A 12,693-nucleotide genomic window follows, 5' to 3' on the forward strand; every position below is an offset into this window, starting at 1 on the left:
TGAGAGACGTCACCTCGTCGACGAGGCCATGAAAGGAGTTCATCAATGAATGCTTATTCCTCATCGATGAAATTTAGAACTGAAAATAGCCCCTCAGTAACTTCTCATCGACGAGACGCATGTCCTCGTCAAGGATCCTATCAAGTGAGCGTGTTCGTCGACGAGACCCTGTTAAATTCCAATTTACATTTTCCTTTTCTCTCCTCCTTCTATTATTTAATTAATATAATTCACCAGGTCTCTACACATCCCTTATATGCCATGAGGTCATTTTACGAATTGATCAGCAAAGTGCAATGTAACCGGGGTTGGTTGCAAATCTCGTAAACTACCTTTTTTATAGACTGAACAGGGTAGTATGTTCACACTAGCCCCCAAGTCTAAAAGCGTCTTATCAATAATGCATGTTTCTATTGTCTGGGAAATCGTGGTGGCGCCTAGGTCTTTAAGTTTGAGAGGGACAAACCCTAGAGAAATTGAGCTGACGGTTTTGATCTATTGGACTTCTTGATTCAGGTGCTTTGTTGACTCCTACTTTTGAATGCATAGCTCCTTAAGGGAATTTGTGTAGTTAGGGCCTTCTTCTGATAACGTCTAATAGGGAAAGGTCATTTTTTGCTTTTCTAAATGTGTTCATCATAGAATCTTCATCTTCTTCCTTTGTAAATTTTGAGGTAACTATAGGGCAAAGTGTGGCAACGTTCCTCTATTGGAGGTTATGGACGTTTCAGAATAAGAGTTTAAGCTAGCCTTTCTTTCCACTTCTCTTATCTTCTCACCCTTTCCCTGATCGGACCTTTCTTATACTGCTCCACCATTTTGCAAAGTAACTACCACCTATGCCTGCTAATGACCTAGTGATAGTCCAGTGTCCAATTTTATAAGATGCACTAGAGGTTGGTTAGACTTCTTACTCTCATTTCCATGGCTTATAGAAAAATTTATTTGGCCTAGAGAGGCTTTTAGCTTGGCAATAGATTTGGAGTGAAAGTCTAATAATTGTTTGTCCTCCTAGTTATCAGTTTTAATGCCCTTGAGTGCTGAAAAGTTTGATTATATCTAGGCTGAGGCAAGGATGGTTGCTATGCAGTTGGAGAGCTTGGAGCTAAATGAAGATGAATTGGGAAATTGAGGTATGAGTATGGAGGCCAAGTACTAAAGAACTTGTGGAGGTCTTTGGGATTGAAAACCCGAAGCTTGCGGCCTCCACGAGAAGTTAGGATATTGTTTCCACCCAGTGTTGTATGTATTTGAATATAGGTCATTAGAGGGCTTATCATACCAATTGTGGGTTACTTTACTCCCTCGTGCACAAGTTCAGAATGAGAATGCACGTGAGAGCAATTGTAACATGTATGGGAAGGGTCGGAGCAGATTGCACAAACCTTGCACACGCCATTGTTTGCGGTCCTAGGGACAAGCATTGATCTAGTTTTTTACATATAGCATGCAGAGTAGGGGCCAGGTCCTGGTTTGTGGTCAACTCATAGACTCTCTTATGTTTAGAAGTTGATGAATTAGGTAGTCTACGGGTGGCGGCCATGTGCTGCTGAGAGTTTTCTGCTAGATTTTCAAAGAGAATCCAAGCCTCATTCGCATTCTTAGTGAGTAAAGTACCTCCGCATGATACATCAACCATATACCTATATCTCTCAGCCAACCCTTTGTAGAAATTTTGGACTAATTTCCACTTGGGGAAATGGTGATGTGGACATTTACGGAGCAGGTCCCTAAAGCGCTCCCATGTCTCCAAAAAAGTTCCCCATCCATTTGTGAAAAACTTGTGATGGCTCTCTGAAGCTGATTAGTCTTCCCAATTGGAAAGTACTTTTTAAGGAATTCATACTATATGGTGGTCTAGTTGGTCACCGAGTTCAGTTCTAAAGAAATCAGCCAATATTTGGCCTTATCCTTCAGAGAGAACAGGAAGAGCCTAAGAGGGAGAGCATCATCACTAAAATTAGGGATACGGATGGTTGAACAAATTTCCAAGAACTCATTAAGATACTGATAAGGATTTTCAGTGGAGTTCCCATGAAAGTTAGGTAGCATCGAATTGATCGAAGTCTTAATCTCAAATTGTGCTGCCTAGATATTCGAAAACTGGATGCAAGATGGCAATGTGTATGCATTAGGTACAAAGTAGTCCCTAAAAGGTCAAAGGTGTTGCTCTCCCACCACAGATAGGTAGGGAGCATGCGGTTCCGAGATTTTTTCAGCAGGAATCCGGGGGTTATCTTTGGCCATAGCTTTCAGTTCAGATGACTTAGCCTTCTTTGTTTTAGGGATAGGTTTCCTAAGGGACCTACAGGATTTTTTCAATCTCAAGATCTATGGGAATTATCTCTAGTTCCAAAGAACGCAGACCAAACATATACATTTGCAGCACAAGGATTCAAACTCCCAAAATAGAACACAAAATAAAGAAAATAGAAATTAACAAAGAAAGTGAAAACAAAAGGAGAGAAAATCAAAAGAACAAGACAATAATACTCTAAAGTGAAAGTTGGCTTATAATAGTAGCAAAGTCCCCGACAATAGTGCCAAAATTTGGTAGGCTCGCCAAGGCTTGGGTCCTTAACTGCCAAAAATAATATTTATAAAACCTAACTATCCCAAGTTCAATAGAAAGTGGGTAAGTCGGTTATCGATCCTTAGGAACTTGCAGCATAGTTATTAAACCACTTCCGACTTAGTTTACTAATTCCTTGTATGAAAAAAAGTGAAAGATGGTACTTTGCAATGGTGATTGTCTAACAACTACCAAAAAGCATGTAAGCAAAAGCAAATAAATCTATAATAATGTAAAGTAGGTAAATTTCTACACTACCCTACTCCTATAAAGCAATACGGTGGTCCAAATCAGACGCTGGATGCCATGCTTCTAACTACACTCATCCAGACTTCCATGGAAGTACTAACCCGAGTGGGGCGATCGAGGGCACAGGGTAGCAAAGGTGCACCAACCGTTCAGAGTATGGTTGAGAACCAGAGTATACGCTGTCTCAATGATAACGAACACCTCCACAATTCATAGCCGACTATTTCCTTCTGATTGATAGGTAGCAATGCTTATCCTTATCTACAACCTTTCATCAAATACACAATAAGTAAATGGAAAACAATAAATTGAAAGTAATAAATGATAGTATGAGTAAAAATATCATCCCTTTATTATTCCAAACGTCTGTCACTAATACTAGAAGTACAAGAGGAGATCCTAATATACACGACTATTGCATGAACATTGCCGGTTATCACAAGCCATCGGACACTCCATACACAAACCAAAACTACTCTACTCCTATTTTATCTTGGCTCTCAATGACTTCCTAGGTCTGTTAGTCACCTAAGAGAGGCCTAAGATGAACCCAGAGCTTGTGCTTGTAGTGAATACTTATAGGCTTTAAGGTTTACATGGTTTGTTTTACAAATTAGGAAAGGTTACAGTAAATCTCACGCAGAAGATCATAGCTGATGACCAAGTCGTTCCTTTGTCATTCTTGTGCACACCCTAGTCAAATCTTATGGTAAGTCATGATTTAGAATCTTCAATGCCTTCGACTTCGTTGCACTTCAGAGTCTTGATGGTTGAGTTGATGGTCAATACTTGTAGTACCTTGGTCTTCAGAAATTCTCAGTATCTCGACATAGTCGCCCAGGAAGGTCTCTTGGTCGACCACTTCGTTGAGACTCTTGGTACTTTTGAATTTCAATTCTATATCAATATCTCAATGTAGTCACCCCAGCAGGTCACTTGGTCGAGCACTTGGTTGAACCTTGCAACATTCTGATCTCAATCTGAACCTTGGAGTTTGCAGTGGAAGACTAAGTCGCCCCCATGGCTCCCTGGTTGCGCCACATGGCCGAGCATCATCTTCTTGTCCATTTATGATCTAAAGCCTCTGGAGCTTGGCTGAATGTCTGAATTCAAGCTTTGAACCCTCCAAATTCTCTTTGTCTTCTTGTAATACCTTACTCCATGGTTTTAACCTGTTTTTCCTAAAAATTCAAACAAACCTTGCATAGCTCTGAGCAATGATAACTCTGGGAAAATACATAATTAAATGAGGATAAACATAGATAAATGAGGGTCTAAAATTACATATTTTAGGGACTCATCATGGATCACATTGTAGGTCCTTTGAACAAGCTTAGAATAACCAAGACAAATGCAGCAATGGAGTAGAGGATAGATGGCCGTGGGGGTGTATGTTGTGGTGTGACCGTGTGGGTGTTGTTTGGGTGGTGGTCGAGTGAGAGGGAGGGATATGTTGAAATGGAGTCACTAGATAGGATAGTGGTCTCTCACCACCTGATTTCTAGAGAGAAGGATGTAGTCTCTCACTATATAATCACAAGGATTGGACAAAGCTATAACAAGCTTTAGCAAAGGAAAATACTTTCAATATCAATATTCAGACTTAGCTACATTTTTACAATGATTCAAGACATATATAGACTTAGCAAGGGAAAGGGGGAGACAAAGCATTAACTAGCTAAGCTAGCATCGAGGACAAGACAATTAAATAACTCACACTTCCCATACAAGCATAGGAGACAAAGAAATAAATGCACACCCACAATTTACTAAGAACAACTTACTAAGAAGCACATGCAAGAAATTTGTCTTACAATATTACATATTAAGTCAAAGTCAAAAGGAGGGGCACAAATCCATGTGGGATCCACAAAATCTTGTAAGGTCCACATAGGTCTCAAACTTGCTTATTTTAGTGCTCAAATGATGGTATTTTCAACTAGGTCTGTAAGAACCCGAGCTGTAGTAATGGATTAAATGTTCAAAAGAAGGGTAAAGTGGTAATTTAGGCAAGCTTCATCGACGAAGCCAGAGTTTGTCAACGAAGTCCCTTCTGTTCTTGGTGACGAAATTCAGTGTCTCGTCGATGAGGAGATCCTGAGGGATTTTGGGAAAAATCTTGAACCTCGGCTTGTTGACGAGGCCACCGTCTCGTCGACGAAGAGAGGGAGAGAAAATCAAGCTAAGTTAGCTTGATTTTCTCTCCCTCTCTCTCTAGAACTCAAAGCTCTCTCTCTTTCTCTCTCTCTCTCTCTCTCTCTCTTTTGATTTCTTCATCGTTCGTCGCCTGATTCGTAAATCGGATGTTACTATGAGGATCAAGGAAGGATTCTCTACGTTTCTAGCGGATCAAAATTTAGTTTCGACCGATTTCAGGTTTCGGGCTAAAATCAAGGTAAGGCTCGGTTTTCATTTCTGATTCAGAATATGGGTAGTGGTACGAATTGTAAGCATGTATTGTACTGTGGTTTGTAGGTTCTGGAGTCTCATTTCGTAGTTTTGGGGATCGTAAAGTTCGTAGTTGGAATTCAGGTTAAGGTAAGGGGATTCAGTTTATATCAGTTTATTTTCAAAATCAGGATTCGTAAGCTTGTAGGCTACGATCGTATGTATGTTTTGGTAACTTATTTGGAGAAATCTATTGGGTAAAATACGGGATTTTCGGATTATAGTTTTCGAGAAAATTTGGAGATTTTGGGTATCATCTCTACTTTGTTTGGAAAATCGTTTGTTTTATTTAAACTGTATTATTAAGATGATTGTTATCTATATTTGTATAAACTGTATACTTGAATTGGAAAATGATATGATTTTCCGTAAACCAAATTAGTGTGGTATGTATAGTTGTGTGTAATTGTTTCAGGTATTTGTAAAACAGCTATGTGGCGGCTAACTACCGCACGCTGATTTGTATAGGAGTGTGAGCGCCAAAATGATTCCAGGTTTGTGAAATCGGCTAGGAGCGGCTAATTACTGTACGCTGAAACAGCTATGTGGCGGCTAATTACCATACGCTGCGCCATGTACCGGTGTGAAAACTGTAGGTGAGAATGTCCAACTCTATATCCAAGGGTGTGAAATATCACTACGTATCTTGGCTGGTCACCGAGGGGTGTGAGCTACACTGTATTGGCAATGTAATCACTGTGAAGTTTCGGGTTTCATGGAGTAGTTGCTTATTGGCAATGTAATCGCTATGAGACTTCAGATTCATGGAGTAGTTGCATACTAGTGTGAGCTACATCGTATTGGCAATGTAATCGTTGTGAAGCTTCAGGTTTTATAGCATAGTTGCGTATTAGTGTGACGACACTAAATGTATGTTTTGGGTATCGTATGTACTGGAATAAATTTGTGAAAATACTGGAACTGTATGAAACTGTATGGAAATGTTTTCGAAATGTATCATATTGTATAGTGTTATGTTTTGAGTAAAATAACACTGATATGTCACACATTGATATAACCTGCTTTCTTCCTTATTGAGAGGTTTCTCATCTTGAAAGTATGTATAAACATTTTTTTCAGATCCTTCAAGTAGCCGTAATTAGCATCCTAGCAATTGGAAGTGGGGGTGTCATTAGCTGCTGTTAGTACCTGATTAGGTACAAGATTTTGTAACCAGGTTGTCATGATGGTCTTTGTAGACACCCAGATTATGTACGGTATTTATGGGATTGTGTACCTTAGTATTGTATGGGTTCGTGTATCCTAGCTTTGTACAGACTCTGGTATGGTATGTTATATAAATAGATGAAACATTTTTCGCTGCATAACTGATGAGTACGGATGTATTTGTGTATGTGTATAGGGCATCCGTGTACCCCATGGGGTCTAACCCTCTTATTGTATTGTATCGTGTATGTTTTAATTGATACAGAGATAGGTTAGGTTACTATATTCACCCCTGGGACCCATTTATGGGTTCGAGGCGTAACAAGGTCACACCCCCAAGGCTCTTGGTCACACTCCTAGTTGAAGTTCTCTGAAATTCTTTAGTGTGCAGGAGACTTGGTAGCACCTCATGGTGCCTTGGTCACGCCTTGGTTGAGACTCTCTAGAAAACATGCGAGCTGTTAGTGGATGGACAATTTCAAACCTGAACACCCTTCAGTATTTAGGGCATAACTTCTACTAGATAACTTCAAATAAGTCGATTTTAGTATCAAAAGAAAGCTAACAAAATTTCCCACAACTTTTGTGTTCAAATGTGTTGAATATGTGAAGGTTTTGATAGAGAAATTGACACATCAATTCATGGGTTCCTGCAAAATAGTTATGAACTAAAGTGGACATCTAGAGGTCATCCACGTGTCACCATGCCAGCAAAGGAGTGGACATCGGGAGGTTATCCACATGAAACAATATAGGTAAAAGAAAGGGATAAGGCATGTTGATCCCCATCAAATAGTTTCCTCTTATGAAATTCTTTCATGTTATGCTCACCCATATGCCCAAGCTGTGTATGTCATAAGTTGGTATCATCAAATTCAGAATCAATGGCTGCAGCTCCTCCTACAATTGTAGTACTCAGTAATGTATAAATGTTTCCATCTAACTTTTACTCTTTCATTACCATTAGATTTCCTTTGCACACCTTCATAACTCCACTTTTGGACTTGTAATTGAATCCATTACAGTCCAAAGTGCCTATTGAAATTAGACTCTTCCGCAAGTTTGGAATGTGCCTTACATCACATAGAGTTCTTACAGCATAATTAAACATTTTAATTTGTACATCTCCTATTCCAATGATTTTACATGAAACATCATTGCCTATAGGAACTAAACTTGAATTAATTGACCTATAAGTGTCAAACCACTCCTTTCTTTGGAGTCATGTGGTAGGAACACGTCGATTTTGAAGTGTCTTCTTAGTTTTCAACATTCTCTTTCTTCTAATTCGGACACTCCAATTTTATGTGGCTCTTTTTACCGCACTTAAAGCATTGAATATCCTTTTTCTTCTTAGACCGAGATCAGGTCATATTTTGACTCAATCAATTTATGAAATTTCCTCTCCCACATTCATGGTTACCCTTCACCACAAGCCCTTCAATGTGTGAAATTTCATCGCAGCCCAATAACACGCTTGTTAGCTCTTCCTAATTCAGGGTCTCTTTACCCCATGTAAGAGTCATAACTAAGTTTTCATTGGTGTGAGATGTTGATAGGGAACTCAGTAGCATCAGCTCCTTGTCATCTTCCTCGAATTTCACATCAACCCACTTTAAATCACTTATGATTTGATTGAATGTGTTGATGTGTTGGTTCAAATCCGAACCCTCCACCATCTTAAGCCAATATAACCTTTACTTAAGAAAAAGTTTATTTGTAAGATACTGAGACATTTACCTACTTTCAAGCTTTTATATTACATTCACAAGAGAATCCTCTTCCATGACGTGATGCCACACGTCATCAGTCAGACACAATTTGATAGTAAGCCACCGTATTTACCTCCAATTTCTTTCAAGTTGCCTCATTCATGCCTTTCAATTGAACACTATACAAGGCTTTAACCATCCCTTGCTGCACAAGCAAATCCTTCACCCTTCTCTGCCGTAAACCGAAGTTCCTTGTTCCATCAAACTTGACAACGTCAAATTTCGCAAACAAAGTACCCAAAGCCATTACGAAAAGTGCTCTGATACCAATTTTTTGTATGAATTATATTTGCATAGCAGAATACCAATGCAACAATCAATGAAAGACAAATACAGGACACAACCAAGCAGTATATCTGAAAGTAATATAAACAACACAAGGACTTACGTGGTTCGGTAATGCCTACATCAACAAGAGCAATTGGTAAAGAAATTTACTATCTTGGTGTCAAAATACACTTACAATTATCTTCTTGAATTACAAATACACCCAGAACAGTGTATATATAAAGTTCTCAGAGGGTTTCCCTCCAAACCCTAACCAACTTAGTGTCTTCCTTTTAAAATTCAAAAATCTACATTGGGTTCCTGAACCAACCGTTGACAAATTGGGCCAAATTGTCAACGGTTTTAGACAGAATGTAAATTGTCTGAATTCTGGTGCCAAACCATCAACGGTCCTGGCCAAACCATCGATGGTTTACCTGTTGCTTCTTAGCGCTATGATTTTCCACTATGTCTTCTTCTTGTAGATGTATCTCATTAAGTATATGAGACACATATCACAACATCCCCAAATATTGCTTCGAACCACTTCTAAAAAGTTATACAATGTTCCACTAGAACCATCTCGATCAACAGTTTTTCCCCTTTCATCATTAGGGACATCAAAGAATTTTCTTCATCAATGACATTTATATCTTTGTGGGTTATGGGGTGAATTTTACCTATATAATGCACAAATTCAAATTCAAAATCTAAAATCAAGTTCCTAAATATAAGAAACTAGATTATTAAAATAACATAACATATAGTTTTGATTATGACAATTTTGTTAAAACAAGCTAGTGAAACCGAACACATAAATGACGATGTGATTAGTATATGTGTGTTCTTCTATATGGTAGAGACTCGAGTTATAAATTGATAAAAAATTCTAAGCGACTCTTGAGTAAATGTACTTGAATTCAATTTAATTGGATTAGGATAAAGCTCCTTTCATTCCATGATATTTGACACAAAAACCTCTTTAGGGTTAGTAGCTAGGAGAGTCCTAAGTAAAATATTGCGTTCATTTCGGTCTGACTTGTGAGGATTGAATAATGACATTCAATTGCAGGTAGCATTGCTTCACAAGTCTCAATCGATTAAGAAAAATCGTAATGGTTAAAATTAGGGTTCTTTCATGTTAAATATCTTACCTTCAAATTTCAAGAGTAACAAGGGGTCTGTAGTAATGAGAGATGAAATAATTCTTGTTATGTAGTTGAGATCCAATATAAACTTCCAATTGATGAAAATGAGAAAAAAGTCCTCATCGGTGTGGGATGTACACAACCAAGAAATGACACGTGAGGAAATGGGAAAGGAGAGACTAGCACAGTTCATCCCACAGTGAATTTGGAGAATTTGGATCTTTTATCTTTATTTCGTGTTCTAATTATATCTTACTTGGTGTTTCTCCAACCATGATGTCATTATGTCCAAAAAACTTACATAATTTTATAACATAACAAAAATAAAAAAGAAAATATCTTACTCAATCTTTGGTACACTAGAACGATGAATAAATAAAATTATAAAAACACCTCTACTATATTTTATTTAATTCGTATGTGCCAATCAATACATTATCAAAATATAAATGAGGCCAAAGCACAACCTACGTCCCCGGCTCTCGATGGCTTAATTGGAGACCCCACAAATCCCAAGTACAAATATCCCTTCATTGAAAAAAATATAAAAATGAACAAACAAATAATTACATAAAAAATTGTGCCACAAGCAATAATATAAAAGATTGCAGTCTCTAATCAAACAAATAATTGTGTGAATTTTTTTTTGCAAAATTTTCTTTAAACTGCTCCCATGTCATCCTTGCCATTTTGTTTTGGAAGAAGATTCCAATAACAAATAGTTGGTGTGCAAAATCTTCTAAACCCAATTCCAGATTTGCAAGCATCCCCACTTGCAGATATTGGGAGTTCCAAAATTTTCATGCAGTTATTTGTCAGAATTTTAGAATATGATTGACTGACATAGAAAATTTTAATTAAATTACAAAATTTTAAAAAATAAATAATTAATAATTAATAAAAATTTCAGGTAGCAGTTTGGAAGGATGAAGTTTAAATGTTAGATTTAATTTATGAAGAGTTAGAAGAAACTTAATACATTTTATATTATATTTTAAAATCTATACAAATTCACAAAACACATGCATCACATATGCATCCATATATATATATATATATATATATATATATATATATATATATATATATTTGTATGTATGTATATAGTCATACAAGGTGTCCTATCCAAGTTCCACCACCACTTTCAAGTCTCGCTCTGAGATTCTACCATATTCCATGGATCGAAATCCATGGAAACACAACATGGAAGCAGCACCCAGCTGCCCCCGCTGCGCCTCCCCCAACACCAAATTCTGCTACTACAACAACTACAGCCTCTCCCAGCCCCGCTTCTTCTGCAGGTCCTGCCGCCGCTACTGGACCAAAGGAGGTTCCCTCCGCAACGTCCCCGTCGGCGGCGGCTGCCGCAAGAACCGCTCCACCCCCTCCCTTCGCCCTCCACCGCCGGCCCATCATGGCAGCCGTACTTGCGGCCCATTCACGCGTTCTTTTCACATTACGCCCCAAAACGACCACCCACTTGAGCGGAGACCCGGCAACTCGAATCTCAACGGGGACTCGTCGACAGATGGACTCGGCGAGGCCACCGGCGCCGGCGGGTCGGATATTGATCTGGTTTCTTTTCATGCGAATTTCTTGGATGATCGGAGCTCGAGCTCTGAATTTGATCCGCTTGAACTTGTCGACCATCACCGAGTCAATTCGTCGCCATTCATGAACATTGTTAGTCCAACTAGTGATTTCGACCGCCATGGTTTATGGAAAGCTCTGGACTCATCTGTTGCCGCTCACCAGGTGTTTGATGGAGATGATGACCATCGGCGGCAGAGGAATAGTGCTCTGGGTTTCCCGACCAATTTAGCGACGAAGGAAGAAGCAGCTGTGGTTGATGAAAGTAGTAATTTGACTAATATCTGGTGGGATGCTTCAACCACGCCTAATTATATGGAGCAATTACAAGACTTTGAATTGCTAGCGTGCGATGAGGATCAGCCAATCATTTCTGCAAATCTAATATGTGATAACTCGTCTGCCTTTGATCTCTCCGGGTTATGACCCTTGTATGTTGCATTCTTGTCCTCTGATCTCAACACCTTAGAAACTTATATTTGCATTATATTCTCCTCCTCCCCCTCCTTCTTCTCTCTCTCTCTCTCTCTCTCTCTCTCTCTCCAACTAGGTGGCACCATAGGTAAGAAGAAATTATTTAGTATACGAGTGTATATACTAGAACTAATATAATTTTACCATCTATACAAAAAAATAATGATAATTATCTAATATTATATATATATATATATATATATGGTAAATTCATGTCAGTTTTGATATATACATCTGATCTACCTAATATTTTTTTGTGGATAAGAGTTATACCGGGGAAGGTAGTGTATCCATATGACAAATTCCTTTTTATACATGAAAGCTCTATGCATTTCTATTTTATTATACCTTGCCAAATTAAACTCCAAAACAATTTGTTGAAATAAATATCATTTAGATTCTAATTTAATTTGAAATAGAGTGATATTGGGTCATATTTGGGGTGCATATTTTGAACTTTTAACTTTAATGTGTGATTTTAGATAAAATTCAAAAATTTTGTATTTATCTTGTCAAAATCCACATAAATTCAAATTTGAAGTTAGAACTTCAAAGCAACAATTTTTTGATGAGAAAAAATATACTACTACCAATGAAAGCGTATTACAATGATATTTTTTATTTATTTATTTATTTATTTTTTTGTTTTGTTTTTGTTTTAATGAATAATTAAGCAGTTCTATGGTAAAGGTATCTTGTCCAAGCCTGGAAGATATCATATAAGGGATCCACCCTTTTATGTGTCCATATTTATGTTTGGTGTCTTGGGTTCAACTTGGCTTTAATAGCAAGCTTATTATCGTAAGGAATTAAATTATGGAAGTCAAGGGCATCAAGTAGACTTCCCTGTTTTGTTTTGTTTTGTTTTATTTTTCTTTTTAAACACACTCTTACTTCTTTCTTGTCTAAAGCACACAAATGATCAAGCTTGTGAGTTTGAAAATGTTTTCCTTTTCATCATGTTTCTCCATCACTCTCTCCCTCTAAACTAAAACTAAAGGAAGTA

General features: G+C 37.9%; 1 protein-coding gene and 1 non-coding gene across 2 annotated transcripts; both read left to right on the plus strand.

Moving 5' to 3' along the window:
* Nucleotides 1–1,697: 1,697 nt before the first annotated feature.
* On the plus strand, nt 1,698–1,802 carry LOC131143554 (small nucleolar RNA R71). The gene has a single exon (XR_009133541.1). It is a non-coding gene; the product is annotated as a small nucleolar RNA R71 (small nucleolar RNA).
* An 8,956-nt stretch (nt 1,803–10,758) lies between these two features.
* Nucleotides 10,759–11,847, plus strand: LOC131168233 (dof zinc finger protein DOF1.8-like). Its single transcript, XM_058127535.1, has one exon. The coding sequence runs from the start codon at nt 10,800–10,802 to the stop codon at nt 11,637–11,639; it is 840 nt and encodes a 279-aa protein (XP_057983518.1). The 5' UTR covers nt 10,759–10,799; the 3' UTR covers nt 11,640–11,847.
* The last annotated feature ends 846 nt before the right edge of the window (nt 11,848–12,693 follow it).

Source organism: Malania oleifera, chromosome 11 (assembly GCF_029873635.1).
Source record: "Malania oleifera isolate guangnan ecotype guangnan chromosome 11, ASM2987363v1, whole genome shotgun sequence".
Lineage (NCBI taxonomy): Eukaryota > Viridiplantae > Streptophyta > Magnoliopsida > Santalales > Ximeniaceae > Malania > Malania oleifera.

Coding starts and splice junctions, on each gene's coding strand:
- LOC131168233 (XM_058127535.1), top strand. CDS start 10,800: ATGGATCGAAATCCATGGAAACACAACATGGAAGCAGCACCCAGCTGC.